The 21,482-nt window shown below is 44.4% G+C and overlaps 2 protein-coding genes across 3 annotated transcripts in view; one reads left to right on the forward strand and one right to left on the reverse strand.

Moving 5' to 3' along the window:
- The first annotated feature begins 224 nt into the window (after positions 1–224).
- LOC105758631 (trefoil factor 1-like) lies at positions 225–3,824 on the forward strand. The gene is made up of 4 exons (XM_030283660.4): positions 225–347; positions 1,257–1,403; positions 2,817–2,966; positions 3,592–3,824. The coding sequence occupies exons 1-4, from the start codon at positions 266–268 to the stop codon at positions 3,597–3,599; spliced, it is 387 nt and encodes a 128-aa protein (XP_030139520.1). The 5' UTR covers positions 225–265; the 3' UTR covers positions 3,600–3,824.
- A 6,905-nt stretch (positions 3,825–10,729) lies between these two features.
- ABCG1 (ATP binding cassette subfamily G member 1) overlaps positions 10,730–21,482 on the reverse strand; it is a 55,757-nt gene continuing 45,004 nt past the window's right edge. For both annotated transcript variants that reach the window (XM_030283674.4, XM_030283682.4), the window contains exons 13-15: positions 21,247–21,405; positions 19,496–19,614; positions 10,730–18,151 (exon numbers count right to left, since the gene is read on the reverse strand). In XM_030283674.4, the coding sequence (XP_030139534.2) occupies positions 17,923–18,151; positions 19,496–19,614; positions 21,247–21,405 (507 nt within the window). In that variant the 3' untranslated portion in view covers positions 10,730–17,922. The remainder of the gene's footprint in view (positions 18,152–19,495; positions 19,615–21,246; positions 21,406–21,482) is intronic.

A 21,482-nucleotide genomic window follows, 5' to 3' on the forward strand; every position in this document is an offset into this window, starting at 1 on the left:
TTTGATAGGTTGTGGGATCACGTAATAGAGATGGATCTATAGGTACGTAACAGATATGTGATCAATAGCTCATGGGAGCTCAGAAATTTATCTCTGGGATATCAAAATATGCATGGCAACACTTCCTAACCAAACAAAAGAAAACCCAGCCTTCTGGGTGAAGCTTCAGCTGGAACAATGTTATCAGACCTCGCTGGGCAAACACCAGGAGCGCATAAAACCCGCGGCCGCCAGGGAAGGCAGCACCTCTCCTCTTGCAAGAGCCATGGATCTCAAGGTGCTCTGTGCACTCTCCATCACGCTCATCGTAGCCCTCAGCACCCTGGCAGAGGGAATTGCACCTCCAAGTAAGTACCTCCATGTGCTGCTGCCTTCCAGGTACGTGTGGGACCCTCCTCCCACCGACTGCAGCCAGAGCTGACAGCAAATTCTTTCTGTGCTGCTGCTTATCCCCAAAGTGGAGCCTGATTTTGCATTTTTATCTGAGAGATCTGTAGCAAAGAAAGACTTGCAGCTGAGCTCTTGTGTTGTTGGAATAACCAGGGACCCGCTGCAAAGGCAGAGGTGGTCACTAGAACGGGTCCAGGGCTGGAACAGGAGCCAGATTTGTCTAAATTGTCTTCTGACTTTTGGTTTATGCTGCTTTGCCACGTGAATACAGTTTTAAAGGAGTCTATCTGGCTCCTCATTAAAGGCAAGCCATTAAGACAGCTCCAGAAGAGGAAAGCAAGTCACTCAATGACAGCTGGAGGACAGCTCCGGAGTTTCTTGGTTGTGGCTGACTGTGCAAATGACTTAAAATGTTAAAAGCATAGCTGCAGCTATTTGCACATTATCCTATACTTTATATTATGCAAAGATTTTGCATCTTTTCACCTGTTTGAATATCCACTGGACCCTTTGGTCTTTTCCTCTTCTCATGAGATGGGCAAAGCAGCAAACATTTAATAGCATAACATTTGAAATTCTTGGGATTTCCCATTTGGTGTGGTCGATTTGAAGCCCACAAACCACACTATGCTGGGCTGGCTTGGCTGCAAGGGAGACCACAGACTCTCCAAGTGTGATGTACAGCCCTGACCAAAATTGGTAATGGTTTAAAAGCAACTTTTAAACCACTCAGGTTGTTCCATCTTTTCAGGGGACTGAAAGCATTTAGGGAAAGGGCACTGTTCCCAGTGAGCATTTGATAAACACCCCTCCATAACAGCAGTGCAAACTGACACCCTGTAACTTGCTCCTTCTGTCCTGAACAGCAAAATGCCAGTGTAAAGTGGTTCCCAGGGAGAGGACAAACTGTGGCTACCCGGGGATCTCAGCAGCAGAGTGCAAGAAAATTGGGTGCTGCTTCAATGCCTCAGTCCCCAGCGTGCCCTGGTGCTACAATCCTAAACCAAAGAAAGGTAACATCTCTGCCAGAAACACTGATTTACCTCGTGTTTGATTATCCAGAAATGTGTACAGCCAAGGAAAAAGCAGTTAGAAAAAAAAAATAAGGAAAAAAAAAACTTAGAAAAGCAGTTCCACTTTTCTCCTTAGGCAAGAAAAGTGGGCACAAACCTCTGTTAGGAGACCAGTGGCAGTAAAATGCAAAGTCGAGCCCTGCTTATCCATCAGACTCTTGCCTTATCCTCTCCATACAATATATTTCCCCTTCCTTCAGGTTTCTGGTTATCAAAAAAACTCTGCTGGTTACTTAGAGTAATTTCAGTGTCATTTGTGGTCTTGTCCATGGGTAGAGCCAGGGATACTCAACACTTATTTAAGTGGGTTTGCTGCGTGGCTGCTTGTTTGACACCTGTCAGCATCCTGCTTCTATTTTTTACCATTATTTCCTCAGAGGGGATAACAGCTGCTCTCTTAGTCTTTCTAGGATTAGCTGTATATTTTACATAACTTTGTTAGGTAATGTAATTAGCTATGTTAATTAACTCGGGGTAAGCTACATTTGCTGGGCTGACAGCACGACTGCTTCTTAGGAGAACTTCAGGGCAGTCTCAGCAGCTGCACAGATGGCATGAAAGGAAATGAGGGTGCAAAGGCAATGTTACCCAACAGAAGAACCTGATATAAAATGGAATTAGTCAACAGGGGTCAGAATTACAGTAGGAAAAAATAGTTTTGCTTTTGAGCACTGCTTGCTACTCTTGTAAACCTTAAAAAACAAGCAGCAACATATTAGGGTGCCATTCCCATAGAATTACTTTTCTGAGCAGAGCTGCTCCATGAGAGGAAAACTGAAGTATTCAAGCTGGGTGGTATAATCTCTTTACTTGGGGTTTTAGTTTTAAGTGCCTGGAAGAGCTGTGGTTTCCTCCTATAAGACTTATTTCATTTCTGTAACTTAAGCTGGCATGCAAAGAGGCCTGGGTGGTCCTTTCCCTGTGTTAGCCAGGCTGCTCTGGGGTTAGCATGGGTCAGGTCATGGACATACCTGGTGTGAGGCCAGTGTATGTGTTACCACCACAGGAGACACAGAACTTTTCACCCCATTGCTGGATTTAGGATGGGCAGCTGCCAGACACTTCCAGGGGTGAATTTTGCCTTCTCTTATCCCTGGGGCACAGCAGCAATTCATCACCCTTTGGAATTTAATTTGCCTAGGAGGCTGGGTGAGGATTTGGGTGACTCTGCTGGCTGAAATTGTTTCGGAGAAGCTCATCATGGCCATCCCATCTGCCCATTGACCTCACCTTTGTGTCCTGCCTTTTATTTTGAATTACATCACAGGGCAGACGGAGCACGAAGTAACGCATTTTCCTTCCTTCCCTTGTTGTTTTTTTTTGTTTGTTTGGGTTTTTTTTTGCTTTGCACAGTGAAGAAAGTGTGTCCCAACGATCCCTACACCAGGATAAACTGTGGCTACCCAGGCATCAAGCCCAGGGAGTGCACAAGGAAGGGCTGCTGCTTCAGGGCACACCCCGCTGGTGTCCCCTGGTGCTTCTACCACCGCGTCGTGGAGGAAGGTAATGTCCCACAGGAGATGTCCCCCATGTCCCTGTGGGTGCTGCACAGCTCCTGGCAGTGTCCCTGCTCTGCCCAGGCCTGGTGTGCTGTGCCAGCCACAGAATCCTAAGGGTGGAAGCACAAAAATATGACTAAACCCTAAAAAACAGCTTCTTGTACAGAGAGCAGGGTGTTGCTGGTGCATCCGAGCCAGGGATTTGTGGGCAGTGTGATAGTCTGGGCTCAGGTGTGAGCTTAAGACCCCAGCTAATCCCAAAATAGAGGTGCAGTCACCAACTCACATCTGCTTTATCACGAGAGATAAAAGGCTTTGCTTTGGGAATGTGGACTGATAGGATCATTTCCAGACAGACATTTCTGATCCCCAGCTAACTTTGTTTTAGTTAGGATTAATAACCAACAGCCTCAGCCACACTGTGTTCTGTACCACACACAGCTCACCATAATTTGGTTTTACTGATCTGGATCATAATTGGCAAACACATCTACGTATGGGGGTTGGTCGAGATGGCTAAAAATTTGCTTTTTGGATGTCCTACATTGAGGCAAAACTCTTCCTGACATCTTGTGTGATCTGTGGAGGAAACATATCCCTTAATCTGCTTCTCCTCTTTACCTCCCCAGCTTGTTAAAGGAGAAACTTCCATTGAGAACTTTGCAATCTTTGGATCTACTCCAATGGAACGACAGACGGAGGTCCCAACTCAGACTTTGTATTTTGCAACAGCCATGATTTCCAGGCTGTTCTTTATCTGGGATTGACTCCTTTCTGATGAAAAAAGTTACTGGTAGCTTTTATTCTCTCTGTAGGCTAGCACTGCACAGGTTTTCACTGTAATAAAACAAGTATGACACAACTTGTGAGGTTGTTTTTTTGGTTTGGGTTTTTTTTTTTTTTCTGTCTTTATTTAAAAGCTGTGTATTTCTCCATTTCCCAGGAAATTTGGCATGTCAGCAACCTGCTGATGAGGGAGCAGGCACCAGTGCTTCCAAAAGGAACGCAGCACTCAGCTTTTTGTGTTAGTTACTCTTCACACTTGCAAGTGACTGCTTGAATTTGTCAGTTGGCATCACACCGGCCACCCGTCCTTCTGAGTGCTGGAAACATTCAGTTTGCCTTTATATAGATTTGGCTGTGGGTTTGGGCTTTTATTTCCCCTTGAGACACAGGGAAGGGTGCCTTTGATAGCTGATCACGGAGCTGGTCTGACTCAGACACCTCCTGCAAGCTGCATCTCCCTGTCCCTGGTGCTCACCACAAGCAGATCCCACGGGTCACACTCAGGAAATGTCTCTGCAGCACTAAAAACCTCACACAGGCTCTCCCAGCCCTGGCCTAGAGCTGAAGTGGAGCTGCTGTGTCTCACCAGATGTCAGAATCTGTGGTATTGATGATTCCGAGATTGTAGAAAGTCTCTGTCTTTCTGCCCCGCTGCCAAAGAAGAAGCCATAATTGGTCTGTGCTGGTTTCAAGGTTGTTTATTCTGTTTATCTCTAACATGTTCTGCTGCCCTGCCGCAGCTCTGTCCTGCAGGGCAGCGTGTGGGGCTCTGCCCTCAGTGGGATGTTACAAACATTAAATACCAGAAACTACCTGTGCTGGATTTACAATAATGTGCCAATATCTGTCACCTACGTTGGACAGTGTGTCCCCAGCCTGAACCAACAGAAAAATGCCAACACCACAGTGAAACATGGAGGGCATGAAGAAGGAGAAAAAGGACAAGGCACACCCAATTTCCTCCATCTTGTCCCCTTTGAACCCCTAATCTAGAATCCTAAAATTTTACTTTTGCACCCGTGCCACACTTAATTATTACTGATATCAAACACTCAGAGCTTGTAATTCATCCTGTAAGATTGAAAACTCTTTTCCATGGACAGAGATCACAGACAGTGTCTCTGGGGGCTCTGTCCAGGGGGGTTCCTGACCCCTGCCAGGGTCCCAGACCTGCCAGGGCAGCCAGAGGGAAGCTCTGGATTCCCACAACCAGACACAGGAGAAGCTCCTGGTGTTGTGTGGCTGCTTTCCCCTGGGAGCCTTCAATGCTCAGCACAGCAGCTCGAGAGTTTCCCCTGCTTCAGCCGAGCGGGAGCTCCATAAAGAGCTCTGAGAGAACAAAGTGGGGACTCTGAGACTGCTGCAGCAGCAAACTGCCCAGGGCTCAGCAGGGGAGAGCAGCTGCACAGGGCTGTACAGCTGTGCAGGCTGCAAGGAGAGAGAAAAAGATGGAGACACAAAAATCACAGAGTCATAGAATGGATTATTAAAATGTCATCTAATCCAACCCCCTTGCAGTGAGCAAGGATATATTCAACTCGATCACATTGCTCCTAGCCCCATCCCATCTGTCCTTGAACTTTTCCAGGGATTTTTTACTTCTCTGAGAAACCTGTTGCAGCCTTTCATCAGCCCCACTGTAAAAATCTTCCTCTTTGCCATGCCTCCTTGGAGTTTGACTTATCCCTGCACACTTTAGTGATGAGTAAGTTTATCCAGGCAGGAAAAAAATGAATCATTCCTAAACCACTTCCAACAGAGTCAATAATAAGATTTGAATATGAGAGATAAAAGAAGCAATGGGAAGGATTCCACTGATTGATGAATGGAAAAAGATATTTGTTTTTACATATAAGCTTTAGGTTTGTTGATAAATGAAATTGGATATTGAAAGATGAAAGAAACAATGGGGGAAAACCCTAAATTCCATAATTATTAAAAATTGAAAGGGAGGGTTATACATTAGAGGGAAATCTTCGGTATCAGGCATTATGGGAAGTCTGTACCTCTCAAGTACCTCAGGCAATGGGGAAAGAGAGAGGGAAATGCAGCCAGGAAATTAGGATAAAAAGGAGGCTGCATCCTCCAAAAATTTGAGACCCCAGGGGAATGCCCCATGGGCTCCCCTTTATTGGAATAAAGTAAAAGGACTCCTCTGTCTCCTTTTTGGACACAAACCTCTAATGTTTGTGGATTAATTTTCCTGATAATGTCTATTGTGGGAATTTACATTCGGGAAGTGCTGGAGGTCTCTCTAGGTAGACTGTTATCAACACCCACACAAATGAACCAGAAAAATAACTGCCTAGAATTCTAAAAACTAACATTTTTGGTGAGAAAATAAAGCTGGCAGAAACAGAGTGGAAGCAGCAGCCCCTGGGGGTTTGAAGATGGCAGGCAGAGCCAAGGCAGAGCAAAGTGAGATCCCAAAACAGGAGTGCACACCGAAGAGAATGGTGCAGGACCTGCAGAGAGGTGGCTGCAAAAGGAGGGATCTTCCTCTCCTGACCTGAGTCAGTGACCACGGGCCTCATTTACAGCCTCAGAGAGGAAAACCCTCGGATGAAGACTCACCCTTTGTGTCTGCAGCTCTGCACAGCCACATCACCACGCAGAGAGTGCTAAACAAATAAACAAAATTCTGAATATTTTTCTGAAGGGGCAAAAAGTAGGGCAGCATTGTGATTTTCGTCAGCAAAGGTGCTGCAGGAACCCATTTGTGTCAGTTTGTGACACAAAGGCTTTGTGCTGATGGGGCCACGACGCAGCCAATGACGTTTAAAATCCCAAATACCCAATAGTCCTAAACTGCAGCCAGGCAGCTGAGTGCCACCAAAGCTCCAGCTTCTCATAAAGGCTGAATAGAACAAGTTTGACTTTGCAGATTGACTGCAATGGTGCTCCAGTGAGTGAAGATGTTCTGCTGGCTTTTAAAGCAATTGTTGCTGAGGGAAAGGTCTCTGAATCGTTCATTTTGAAGTAATCAGGAAAGCTGTGCTTGGCTGACAGGGAGAACTGACAGGGGAGAAAACTAGGGCACACAAGGAGCTCAGAGCAGATGGGTGCCAGCAACAAAGAACAAACCTGTAGCCGTGTGAACACGGGATTTAACTGCAAACACCTCCAAAAAAAAAAAAAAGTGTTTTTTTTAATGTGCCACTTCCTTCAGGTTCTGTTCCCAAATGACTCTGGGTAGGGCATGGGTCCTGCTACAGTGTCACCCACCTCCTCTGGCAAAGCTCGTGTTCAAAATAAAGATTTCAGACAAGGTGCTAAACTGAAGTGAAAAAGAATATGGAAACTGAAATCTTCCTCTGTTGAGAGCAGCTAAGTCACACGATGCTGCCACAGGTCTCTGTGTGAGTTACTGAAAACTTGACCACAATGCTATTTAACAGCTTGGAAAACAGAAAATAAAACACAAGAACCAAGCCTGGCTCCCTGTGTTAAACCCAGGCAGAATGATGATCTCCAGACCCAGATTCAGCTTCCAAGAGGTTGCCCCCACTGCCAGACTGAGCCCAAAAATGAAAATTCACTACTCAGTGGTGATGATTGCTAAACCTTCCTTAGGAAAAAAGTTAAGGTGAGAGTTTCAGAAGCTCTCAGATGATTTTTTCCAAGCAGCACTCTGCCAGAAACAAGAGTCCTCTTTGGGCAGAAGAGTCCATTATTGTTCTGCAGGCTTTTTTCCCTCATCTGAGCCTTCTCCTAAAGCATTTGGAAGCTGCCAGTGTTGGTATATGAACGTGAGCTGCCCAACTCCCACCCATGGATGCTCCCTGCCCCAGCACACTTCACCTGCTACACAATGGGAACTACAGATGTGTCCTCAGCACCAGAAAAAAACAGCCAGACAAACAGACTTTGCTGTAAAATATCTGTCCTTGCACTTTCTGCAAGCACAGAGTGCATTCAAGTTCTAGAAGGAGCTGGGTTGGCACTCAGGTGCTGTAGAAGAGGCTGCTCCTTTTTTCCAGTGTTTGCCATCCTTGGGTGCTCCTTCCCCTGCCAGTGAATGGTAAATTTTCCCATTTTTCACGTCATAAAATTTCATTTAATAAAATGCCCATGTGCCAGAGGTGGGCAGGGTAAGGAAACAAAGTACTTTTCTGCTGGAGACCAGTGTTTCTATTCACTTAGCTGTGATAACTTCTTGTGCTTTGTGATCTCCCTTTGCACACCCATTGTGGCACCCAAAAATTCCCCTTGGAGAAGCCACCAAAGACAGGCCCTTGTAGGATCCTGTTCCCACCTGAGTTTGGTCCCTCAGGCTTCCTTCACCATGTGCTTCTGTCTCAGAGCATAACAGAAGGTTGTTTTGGTAAGCAGCAGCTTTGAGGGATTCAGTACTAGAACACCACCATCGAAATGAGAAGCTGGAAGTCTTGAATTAAAATATTTCAATGCAACTGAGCCAAATATCTTAATTGCAGAAAGATATTTCTGCAGTGTCTGTGACAGAAATTCTAGGAAATTCCCAGGGGTCTGACTTGCCACCAGTGTGGACTGACACTCCAGTCTGTGCTGTTTGCAGAAAGCTTAATGAGAAGTAAATTTGGTAAGTAAAATGCAGCTCCTTCTGCCACAAAATGAGATTTCCCCTGCTTCTTACCCTTTTTGAGACTTGGCATCAGGCCCCATCCAAGGAATGCTTCACCAAGAAGCAGAATATGAGTTTCAAAGAACAGAAGGAGCAAAATCAACAGGTTTACTGTCACTTCTGTTTCTTCTTTAAGTACTTTGGGATTACTGTCTGATTCTTACACAGGAGAAAGACAAAAAAGCACCTGCAAGACTCTTCATGAAGCCACAAAATCTGCTTCGTATTTTATTGTAGGGATGTCATGGGGATATGAAATAAGGTCTTAGGAACAGGTGGAGCTTTATTCTGTCTGCCCAGCAGAGCAAAACAGGCAGTGGGACAAGAGAATGACTCTGCTAGAAAGAATTGGGGAAAGCAATGCAAACTCTGAGGGGTGTTTTAGCTGTCAGAAGCTGACAATGGATCAGCTTCATGTTTTGATAATGTTTTCTTATTGTGGAAGAGAGAACATTGACTTTTTTCCCAGCCTTCCCATGTGTGTGCAGGCACAGGCTTGAACAGGAATGTCAGGAATCCAGAAAAGCCATCACACAGAGTTAACAGTGCATAATAAAATTCACAGATCTTGAAAAGATCTACAAGGCACAGGAAAAAAAAAATAAATAAGACACAGAACCAAATGCAGCTATGAAATTTAAAAAGCACTAAACAACTGAAATGGATGCAATTGTGTTAGTTTGACTAATCTAGCCTGTGACAGCTTTTCTGCCCCTAAATGAAGCTGGCAACACTTCCCACCAAGCCCTTCCTGAAGGCTGTCCCATGGGCAGATGTCACCTACTCACCTGGGCAGACCCCTGCACCCTCCCATGCTCCACGAGCCCATCTCTTACTCCACCCACCTCCCTGACATCCCATGCCTTTCATCCTGCATCCCAAAGCAGGATTTAAATGGATAGCTGTTAGAAAATTCTGTTTCCTTTAGTTTCAGGTGCTCTTTACTTTATGAATCCATTTGGAGAGTGCAGTGGATGGGAATTGCATGTGAGGTATATTAAGTTTTGCAGTGCTGCTAATGAGAAGTTTATGGTTGGGTTATTTTATAACATTAACTGCCACATAAAATGCCTAAAGTATTTTATGTTGCCACTCAGGCTGTGAAGGACTCCTGCTCCTCCTCTTCCCTTCCTGATCTGTGGACAAAAATTGGCACTGGGAGGCATCAAGTTTTTGGGAAGATAATTCCTTCAATTTAGTATTATTTCCAGGGCTATAAAACATAACATAAAGTGTGATGTCTGTCATCATGAGAAAACTGTCTTGAAAATGTAATCCTATTGCATCCTTAGGGCAATCCATGCTTTAAGCACCACTGCTCACCTTATTTATGAATGGGTAAAAGTTAGGGCAGTTTTCTTTGAGCTGTGGTGAGCAAAGCAGGAAATTTGGTTGCTGTGGTAGTCTGGATGAGTAGAACAAAGACAGTGATGTTGTCTAGGCTTGGCCTCAAGTCCAACACAACAACACCATCAAACAGCCTTAAAAATGCATGAAAAACCACGCAGACAAAGTGAGTATTTGCCAAAGCACAGGACACCAACACTGAACCCTCCTCCTGGCACTGGCATTGCTCGTGGGGCCAAGGTCAGGATTTCTGCCCAAGGCTTTCCCTGACAGTGCAGGAGGAAGCAGCAGAAGTAAAAATGTCACTTCTTGGTCAACGTGGACCTTCAGGAGAAGCACAAGGAGTGAAAATACTGACTTTTTAAACCAGCTGAGGACTTCCCAGGCGACAGAAGTGCCCTGAGGGCTTCAGAACATCACACAGGTGCTGTGGCAGAATGAGGGGGAACGGTGTTTGTTAAAATGGGAAATGGATAGGTGGGACTGGCAGGATAAAACAGAGTTTTTCTTCGTCTGGGAAGAAGGGAGGAAGAAACCCACCCATTCCAGAGTGCCAAGCAGAAGGCAAACAGGGAATGATCCTTTCCTGCTTCTTCTAATGAAACAGCACAGGGAACATCTGCCTCTTGCAGGTAGCAAGGACAAGATGAACAGAAGATTAGTCTGTGGAAGAAAAATTCATCAAAATTGGACGAAAATACAAAGGTAATTAATTCCACTGGTTCAGGAAGTCCTTCAGTTGTGTAGGGTTACTCGGAGAAGCACTCCCTGATGTGAGTACTTGGGTTAATAGGGACCTTAAATATCCTCCAGTTCCAACCCCCAGTGGGGCTGCAGTTCATGCTTTTAAGGATTTTTACTGGCTATTTCTGTAACCCACCTGTATTGGGAATTACCTGAAACCACCACAACTGGAAACGGGCAAATCCATGTCCTTGCTGGCTGCCAGGATCAAGGAGCAGGCAGTGAAAATGTATCACTACCAACACATCTTCCACTTCCCTCAGAGTGGGAATAGGAACAAAGGCGTCTGTCTGAAAATAATAACACTTTATTTGATTTTTTTTTGCGTGTTTGTGTGTGTTACATTATCATAAATGTTCTCTAGTCTCAGAAAACAAAGCCCTAAGTTTGGAAAATAATGCACATACAAATCTCTTCTTACAGGTATTAAGTATACAGAAATATACAAAGATTTCTCTATTACTGTAATATATCATCAGAATGCCCCACATCCCACATTTTTGCTCAGGTCCACTGTACCAGGAAGCATAAACTACAAAGGTAACAAGCAACCTGAAGAAGACATGGTTTGTATAATATAATTACATCATATATATATATATATATCTACAACAGTGCAAATATATCACAGCGTGCAGGCAGCAATAGTCTCTAAAGAAGCAGAATAAAATTGATTCATAGTAATGCAAATGCATTACAGAAACAAGAGACGACAATGACATATTAGATATTCAGAATATGCACACTTGAGCACGCTGATTTAAAATCATACCTTGCATTGACTCTTGCTTAGAAAAACAAAAGAACCAAATGTTAAATAATTCAGTAACAGGTTCAAGGGCAGAATCTCACAATAAGGTCAGCTGACTCAGAAAAGGTATTTGATAAAGCTTTACTGACACAGGTAAAGGCTTGGCCCCACTGCAGGACTTGTTATCTTCTTCTTTTAAGATATATCAGTGTAATTGTTTCAACTTTAATTTTCTTTTGCCATAATTTAAGGGAATTATTTCCTTTTTTTTTTATTGTTCAAGTTATTCACATTCGGAAAGGTGGTTTTAATTATCACTGAAGCCAGGAAAGCTTGTTTCTAGAAGTAACAGAAAGGAGTTTGTATAATGATTACCCTAAATAGGCCGCTAAAATAAGCTACAACGGGGTCAGAACAAAAGACATCACAGATGCCACTGAAGTAGAAAACCCCATCAACCTTAAAAAGTAGAAGCTTCCATGTTGCCTTGCTGAAAAAGACATTTTTGAATTTTTTTTTTCTTCTTGTAAGAGTGAAGCACACCCAGAGATCCAGCACACTGGGGTTTTGGTAGCTCAGAGAAGTCTCAAAGTCATCCCTCCACCTTTAACCATCCTGCACTCTTCCCAAGCAGCTCATTTTCACACCCCACCTGGACAGCAGCCATGAATACCCAGGAAAAAAGGGACACAAGCAATTGATAGGCATGGGCTGAGCTGCATGAGAGCCCCCAGACACATCCTGGCTGGTCACCCTTTGTTTTACAGTGCTGGCAACAGGTCTCAACAGAAATCTAAATCTCCTAAAGAAAGGTTCTACAGCTGACAACTGCATAAAATTATCATTCTTCATAAGATTTCAAAGTAACAAAAAGACTGAAGCTAAATTTTGTGCTCTACAATACAATTACTCCTTCAGAAACGCTACGTGAAATATGTACAGAAAGAGAAATAAAGCATTAAACAGAATTAAAGTGAAACTTGCTATGTTTGCAGGCTCAGCCTGATACTTTTAGACATGTAATATGAAGAGTGATACGTGGGCTGACAAAAATCACTCAGTGGGATACACCACAACAACCCCTTTGTGTATTTATGGGAACAGGCATTTAAGAGGAGGGCAGCAGGAGTCGGCCCCTGAAAATGCCACTGCTCCTGTTCTGTCCTGATTCACTGCAGTGGCACTCAGCACTTAATTTATGCACTCCCCAGTGCTGTGTGGCACTGCAGCGATCAGCCTGTCACCAGCTGTCACAGGGGACATGACACAGTGTCATTTTCTGCCTACTTCTAGTTCCCAACAGCTTTTCACATGATCATACCTGATAAATGGATGTGCACACAGAAATTCCTGAGCAGTTGCACCCTATGGGGCTGTTGCCCTGTACTTTTGAGAGTTAAAGTTCTTCTAAAAGTTCCTATGCCTTCGGATATTTACATAATTCAACTGAGTTTTCTCACACACATGTTCATGTAAATAATGATTGTTTTGCATTCTTCTTTGTGGGTGGGGAGAACTGATGGACTGTTGGTTTGAGCAGTGTGGTTGGAGTGGTGGCAGTTTCACCCTCCAATCCACTGTCACTTTGGCTATTGTATATATAGTGAAGTCAGAAAATAAAGTTGGCTTTTTTGGGTTCTTTTTCTTTCCTTTTACATCTAGCCTGCCTCTGTGAGTTATTTTGTGTCACAGTGTGACAATGGGGCTGTTCTGGTAGGAAATAAAGGATGGCACCCAAGGAAGGATGGAGACTCTCCTTAGTGCTGTATTTACAGAAATATTTGTTATTGTTTTTTGCAGCAATAGCCAGATTAAGTTCTAGCTGGGCTTTGGCCCTTCTACAGCTCCTGAAGGGAGGGTGCAGACAGGTGGGGTCGATCTCTTCCACCAGGCAGCACTGACAGAACAAGAGGACACAGCCTCAAGCTACATCAGGGAAGGTTTAGGTTGGATATTAGGAAAAAAATTTTCACTGAAAGAATAATAAAATACTGGAATTGTCTTCTTAGGGAGGTGGTGGAATCACCATCTCTGGATATGTTTAAAAAAAGAATGGACATGGCACTTGGTGCTATAGCCTAGTTGAGGGGTTAGGGCATAGGTTGGACTTGATGATCTTAGAGGTCTCTTCCAACCTCATTATTCTGTGATTCTGTGATTTCTCCTTGAATAGCCTCACAGCATCCCTGTAGTCCTGCTGGGCTGCCTGCCCTTTCTTCCAAAGGTCACACACCCTGCTTTGTTCCCTGAGCTCCAGGCACAGCTCTCTGCTCAGCCAGGCTGGTCCTCCTGCCCCTCTGGCTCGTCCTTTGGCACAGGGGGATGGATGGTCTGCCCCTGCTGTGCCTTTAGGATTTCCTTCTTCAGGATCCCCAGCCTTCCTGGACGTCTCAGCCCTTCAGGGCTGCCTCCCACGGGACTCTGCCAGCCCAGTCCAAGGAGGAGTTCTGCTGCCGCCCCTCCATCTGCCCAAGAACCAAAACCTCTCACCTCATGTTCACTGTGCCCAGGAGATCTCCAGCTCCCACATCACCCACCAGCCCTCCTCTGCTCACAGACAGGTCCAGTGGGGCATCACCACGTCCTGTTCCCTCACCAGCTGGGTCAGGAATTACCTCCCACACACTCCAGGAACCCCTCGGACTGTTTCCTCTCTGCTGTGTTGTATTTTCAGCAGACATTTGGCAAGTTAAAGTCTCCCACAGGAAAGGGGGCATGGATCACAAGACTTCCCATGGAACATTTCACCTGCCTCTCCATCCTGGCTGGGTGGTCTGCAACAGACTCCCACCAGGATATCTGCTTTGTTGGCCTTCCCCCTGATCCTTAGAACCCCAAAATCCACCCAGCACTGTGTAAATAAGTCAGGCAGGACCTCCTCTGTGAGGATCACTGGTGTGGGACAGGTCAGTATGTACCAAACAAGTGTTTAATAAAACATTCCTTTCTGCTGAGAACACAGAGTTTGACACAGAAGTGTGGATAGAACTGTCAGTCACCTGAGACATCCAGTTCTTGGACTCAAGTTCATTATCTCCCTCTTACATAACCAGCTCTCCCTGTTACATGTGCACGTATTCCCCTCTTTTAATTAAAAGGGTACTTTGTGCTCTAAATTCTAAGAGCTGGAGAGAATTTCAGCATCAGTCTTCTTCCACTCCCTCTGAGCTGTAACAATGGAACCTTCTCAATTTCTTAAGAGTAGTATCTGCTTTTCAGATATTTTATTTAATTGTAAATAATAATGCTTCAAGTTATTTTTAAAAACCTTCAGTGTTTTTCAGATTATATGCAAGTTTCCACAAAGAAAAACAACAAAAGAAGTATGAAGGACCTAAAGTCTTAACTAATGAACACAGTAATCAAACCAATGTCTCAAAAGAAGCCAAAATAGAACAAGGAGGCCAACAGGACACTAAAGTCTTCCTGCAGTCCCCACAAAAATCATACATTCACTTTTCAAGTGACACCTTGAGCCTCTTACATAACTTTTAGCCAGGCTGTGACTGGTTTAAATAGTAATAGTGGCATTGATTTCAAAGAGTTTATGGCTCTTTATATATGGCTATAAAACTGAGCATTCAAAAATTGAGGATTTGAAGCCTTCAGAATCTTGCTGGCCTTATTATTCTTCCAAGTGAAGCCTCCAGAGCTTCACAAAGTGCTGCTCAATACAACAACACCTGCATGCTCCACTCATTAACCTGGGAATGTGTTTTATACCAGCCTGTTGGAATTTATCTCCACATAAAGAGGAAAAAAGCCAACCTGAGACTACGTTACAAATCTTTGCAGTAGATGAAGACATAACTGGGATGGATTTTAAATGCTTCTGTCCCACAGCAGTGACAAAAGAGAGATCATTAGTTATTTTATGAGCTAGGGAGAGAAAAAAAATATTATCTCGTTTATGTGTATCACTGAGTCTCCAGAGAATAACTTCTTTACTGGGATGCTACAGTCTGAAAGCATTCCTAACAATAGTAACTTCCAGCTAAATGCTGCCAGCAGAAGGCTGGAAAAAGCATATCTAACAAAAAAAGGAGTGACAAAAAATATTCCCAGAGCAGGAATTTTCTCAGGAACACCTGTGGAGAACCAGATTTTTGGCTACCATAACACAATACAAACTTACAGTACAGGAGGACATGCTGGAGGCTAAAAACATAAAATGAGACAGTCTAAAACCAGAGGAAGAGGCACAGATAACAAGACAGCATCCAAGGAATTCATGCAGCTAACTGGTCTAGATGGGAGAGAACAGCATCCTGCAAGATATCAGTGTGGAAATGCCAGCAAAGTTCCCTCATTTGGAGCACTGCAGGGGATTGTCAGGGTGGAATTTCGTAAATGGTGCTGATAAACACAAAACATGAACCCTGAAGGTATTTGGTGCCAGGGATGTCACACTCTTTGACCTCAGCTTGGACCACAAGTCTGCAACCCAAGAATAATTTGACCAATGTACCTTTGTCTGCTTGCAAAAAGTGCTTGAACTGCCTGTAATAGTCACAAATACATTGAGAGTCTTGAAATAATCAAGGCACATTGTGCTATAGGGATTTCAGCTTGTGCCTTGTTTAAAAACCGTTCACAGCCATGAGTATTATTTAGAATAGCTCAAATTCTTAATTTCTCAAATCTGACAGCCATATAGGTTTGTACCTGCTCGTGATTATGCCTAGAAAATCTGCAAAGCTGTAAAAAGCTTTTTGAGAAAAAACAACAACAAAAATTATGCAAAGAGGCTGTGCAAGGGATTTGTTTTTTTCTTCTGCAGTAAAGATTGATTTTGCTTTCACAGGTAAACCTTATTTTCAGGGAAAGTTCAGCTAGCCTTTCTAAAATATGTGACTTAATTTAAAGCCTTCCAGACCCCAGGCTTAGTTCAGATGTCCTGAGTTTAACAGATACATGCAGTCTGTGTATTGGTAAATCAAACATAGCCTGGGCATGGGTCAGGAAAACTGGGAAACAATTTTTTTCCCTGCTAAATGGCAGAGCTGCAGCCCAGCACAGCCAGAGCTTTTGCAGACAGTGTTTGGGCTGTGTAAAAGTCAGTACAGGGCCTATTCCTATAGCCCCAGGTGTGTGAGAACTAACAGAGCTGAACCTGGCATTATTTATTTCAGTAGGATAGACACAGCCATGGAGTCTTGGAAAAGTCTGTGGATTTTTGACTGCTGGAGGCCAGAAGATGCACCAGGTCCCTCTTATCTACCCTGCTGCCATGAGCTGCTGGGCTCCTCAAGGGTTTGCTGACATTGAGCTGCATCCAACCTGCAAGAGTTTAGCATCCTTAAGGGAAAAATGCATGGACAGAACGTGCAGGCCTCACTCAGGGGTCTGGGACACCCAAAAAAAATTCACAGTCATGGCAGAAAGCTGTGCAATTTGCACCAAAGCTCACCAAGGTGCCCAACATGAGGATGGTGGATTAATTTTGGGTTGAAAATCCAAACCCATGAAAATTGGTGAGGAAATTCTCATCAGCTTGGAACCAGAATTCCCTCTGCCAAATTTACAGAGGTGAGATACCCAAAATAACAGTTTCATTGGTGTTAAGATTCTCATGTTGTGCATGTAGATTTAGGGATGAGAAGAAAAGTGCCTGGCATAATTAGAGCTGCAGCGTTACAAGGTCATTTGTGTATTTTTGGGAGAGTCCCACACAGAGTGTGTTGCAGATAAAATGAACACCTCTGGATGAGGCAGTCACAGGTGTTTTAACACAGTAGCCCAAGCTTTGATCTGTGGACAGCTCTTGCACTCCTTTAACAATCACTTTTAGGGACAGATCCTGCTTTCACAATTTAATTAAAAATAAGCCTTTGGAGTGCTTCGATTTTCTTCAGTCGCAGGAGGTAGATCAAACAGATAATGAACAGAGCCAGTATCCCAAAATACCACAAAAACTAAGGATTTAAAGACACTGCAAAAGAATATTTTTTTTCAACCATTCAGTGACAGCTTGACCATGTCTAACTGCATGTGCTACCCAGTGCTGCTTCCAAATGGGACCACAGGTTTAGTGCAGATTCAGAACCTGCCTTTTTCTCCTATCATTACAGTTTTCAGATATGAGACCAGCTCGACAAGTAAAGCACCAGAATTCTAAATTCAGACAGAAACAAAAATAATTACTTGAATCACTTCAGGTTTCTTTTAAAAAAGTATCCATATTAAAAAGATATCTTTACCTTATTAATACATTTACAGACTTTTAGCCAGAAGGGGTAATTCTGTGGAAAAGAATTGCAAAATAATACATAGAAAACTGCAAAGATGAAATTTAAAAAGATGAGAGAATCCTATTTTCTTTGCATTCCTCATTTTGCATCTCACTACCCTGTGACTAGAGATGTCATTACACTATTCTGGCCACCAGGACTGGGATCCTGGCGGCCTTATCCCAAAATTGGTTTTCATAAGGAAAGCTCCTGCAGCCAGGTTTCTTGTTTCTCAGTATTGATATTCTTGTGGTATAAAATTCCCTTCTAGTTCTTCTTCCTAGTTAAAGCTAGAAAGTGTAATGAAAACATGACCCAACCCAACTGGACTGATTGGCTTAACACTGAATGTTCACTATCCCTTGTGGCTCTCCATGGGCTCGGTCAGGACAGCATCTGGCTGGGCACTGGGGACCAGCCTGCCACAGTGAGACAATGTCAAGTGCCCTCTATTGCGTGTCTAAAGTTCTCCTACTGCATCTCTCCAGCTGCTTTTCCTTTACCTCTCCGCTCGGATTTTGTATCTGAGGACAAAATAGGCAATCAGGCGCAGAGAGAAGAAGAAAATCCCAAGAACAATGAAGTCCAGGTAAAGTTTGGCATTTTCTACATCCAGTTCTTTCAGGATGGCCTCTGATTTTTGGAAGTGGCAGGTGTCATCTTTGTCACAATGCAGATCTTCTCGATCCAGTCCGTAGATGGAGAGGATGACCCCTTCGAACCCATATCTGGAAAGAAGAAGGATGGATTATGAGGAAAATCCTGATGATCTGGTTAGAAGTGCAACATGATCCCTGGGGGAGCTCAGCTGAGATGCTGAGGGGTTCAATATTGCTCTGACACATCTGTCTTGGGGCAAGTTCTATCCCTGTTGCAATCAGGCACATCACACGTCACGGGCATTTTATGTAGGAGGGAACAAGGGCAGGAATTTGCCTTTAATGCTTCCAGTTAGGGCACAGTGCAATTTCTCCGAAAGAAAAATGTCAAATCAGAAAGCAGCATAATTTCAGCTCAAATTCAGAAATTCCCCATTTAAAAGTGACATCATTATTTTGCTTTTTTTTTTTTTTTTTTTTTTTTTTTAATGATGCAACAGGGATACAATTATGGCTTGAAGTTAGAAATATGTTAAAACCAGCATCAGTCTAGAGTGTCCTTTCTCCTTCCCTCTGTGCACTAACAGTTTTACTGATAATGTTCCCAGTATTTGCTTTTAAAAGGAGATAAACCATCATGGATCTCAGGCATATGAAATCTCCCTCTGGCTTCGGGAGACCCCACATGAGCCAGGCAATGATTTAAGGCCTCACCTTGAATTCTAAGTATTAATTCAGGGGGTGCAATCTCATTATCTTTGATAGGAATCTGTGTAGGACCTCACTTGGCAACAAAGAGGATTTTTTTTGCCTGGTATTTCTCAGTGACAGTTCAGCTTGGGCAGGGTGGGGAAATGGGGAATGGGAAAATTCCCCACTCCTAATTTCAGCTAAAAACATTTCAGTGTCTGGTCTAAACTATCCCTCCAGAGGTTTCCTGGTGGGAATTGTCCCACCCTAAGACAGCTGTGTCAGGCACAGACAGCACATAAGGTGCCTAGGGATCTTAAAGCAGCAGTTTAAATTAGAGATGACACAAATCCTGTGCCTCATGTGGCTGGGCTACTGCAAGACTTTAAAACAGGCCTTTATCCAACAAACCTATCTAGGATACAGCACTGAATTATACATTTTCTGTATAATTGAAATGAGGTGCTGGCATCAATTTCTCAGTTGGTGATGTCCCTATTATTTCATACATCCACTATTGCAAAATCCAGGAAGATTTTCATGCTGTGCAATCCCACTGAATTCAAAGGGATTGACACGGACTTGTGGCCAGTAACCTTCTCCTATTTATTTCACAACATAAACAACTTAAAATGGAGAGAGATAATGTGGTTTACATCACATGTGTGAGTATGTTTATACTCTAAAAGAACAGGCTGTGAACAGTCCCTTTGGCACCACAAGCAAGTAAAGGCAAACAAACAGCATTTCCAGATGGGAGGGTGAAGGCCTCCCCAGCAGTACCTGACATAGGAAATGTAGGACATCCACTGGAGGTATGTTGGGATGGTGTCAAAGCTGACAAAAAACCCAGAGAACAGGAGGACTGGGATGGCAGTAACTGGGCCCACAAAAGTTGCCACCTGTGAAGAGAAGGAACAGAGTGTCTCTTGTCAGAAAGACAGAAAAAGTAAAAGTTAACTTCCTCTTCTATGACTCCTAGGAGTAATTCTACTCCCCCAAAATTATCACAGTTTGAAATGCCAGAAAATTGCTGATTTTCTTTTTTTTGTGAGATTTCCTCTGAGGAAAAGAGCAGAAGCACAGGGATCATGAAGTAAGGCCATCCCCAGGCTGGCATAGAGTCAAGGGCTCTACTGCAGAAATCTTGACAGCATCAATGCATATTGAGGTCAGAATCATCTGTTCTGCTGTGGAATGGTCACCTCAGCACATCTCCTGCCAGGAGTTACATGGCCAGCTTCCAGTCATGCCAACAGCTGCCAGTCTCCCTCACTTTCCAGAAATTTGGGGTTTGGGCAAGCTTTTTCTTGCCTTTTCTTGCCTTTCCTTCTACAGCTTTTCTGGGTGTGCATGGAAGAACCTTCTCCTGAGCTACTGTGGAAAATTTCCAGTTTGTGGGGATGCAGAAACACATCAGTCCTGCAGTTTCCAGGACCTGCTCAGTCTGGGATGAACAGCAAGTGACAATCCACCCAAGCAGGGGCAGGCATAGCCCTTTCAGGTGGGGCAGGAACTGCAGAGCTTCACATCCAGGGCATGTCTGGGCTCTGCAGTGAGTGGGGAGCATCAAGAACTCTGCTACAGCAAGAAACTTTCTGCCTGTCACCTCTCAACAAACATCTTGAGGACACAGCAGCCCTGACAGGGAGCAGAGTTAAGACACAGCAGAGCTCCTGTGAGACCATGAAACACAATCAGTACTGTCTTAGGTTGGAAGATGTAGCTGGGGGTGTGTGTTCTGTCACCATCTGTAAGAGGTGGAGCAGTTCTCTGCTGCTCATTGGGCAGTTTTTTCTTTATCTCTTCCACAGCCAATCCTCCTTCCAGGAGATCTCTTCTGTCCATGGGCCATTAATTATTAATTATCTTCTGTTCATGGCCAGTGAGTGTCCCTGCATGGCTGAGAAAATTCCATCATCCCATGGGAGACGCTCTGCCCAGGGGAGGAGCCAAACATTCCTACCTGGATACAATCTGACCTGGGAACAGCACAGCAGCCTTTGCCCCCTGCATTCCCAGAGGAGCAGCTTTCTTCCCCACTGCATTCCCAGAGGAGCAGCTTTCTGCCCCACTGCATTCCCAGAGGAGCAGCTTTCTTCCCCACTGCATTCCCAGAGGAGCAGCTTTCTTCCCACTGCATTCCCAGAGGAGCCCAGGCCCATCTCCCCCAGCCCTGGAGCTGCAGAGGAAAACTCCCCCCTTGTGCAGGATCCTGCTCCAGCAGAAGCACAGCTGGCACTGCAGGAGGGCTGAGCCACCATGGGATGGGACTGCTGCCACCTCCCTGACCCACAGGGGATCAGGGCCTGCTCTGAACTCTGACAGTGGGTTTTTTTGTTGTTTGTGCTACTGCATTTGTATTTTTAATTTCCCTAGTACAGAACTGTTATTCCTACTTCCATATCTTTGCCTGAGAGCCCCTTAATTTAAAAATGATAATAATTTGGAGAGAGGGGGTTTACATTTTCCATTTCAGGGGAGGCTGCTGCCTTCTTTAGCAGACACCTGACTTTTCAAACCAAGACAAGTACCTGGAGGGATGTGGAGGCTGCACCTATGAGCAGGCCCAGTGACTGAGCCACCAGGGATGTCATGGTCCCCAGGGCCGCGAAGAGGACAAAGCGGAGCGCGTCGGAGGGCTGGGAAGTCATCCAGTACACGATGCTGCAATAAGCCACAGGGAACATGATCTGCAAGGACAAGCACTGGGAGTTAGCCCCTGACAGCCAGACATCCACTGCTCCTCTGAGTGGCACAAAAACGTGGT

This window comes from Taeniopygia guttata, chromosome 1 (genome assembly GCF_048771995.1).
Source record: "Taeniopygia guttata chromosome 1, bTaeGut7.mat, whole genome shotgun sequence".
Lineage (NCBI taxonomy): Eukaryota > Metazoa > Chordata > Aves > Passeriformes > Estrildidae > Taeniopygia > Taeniopygia guttata.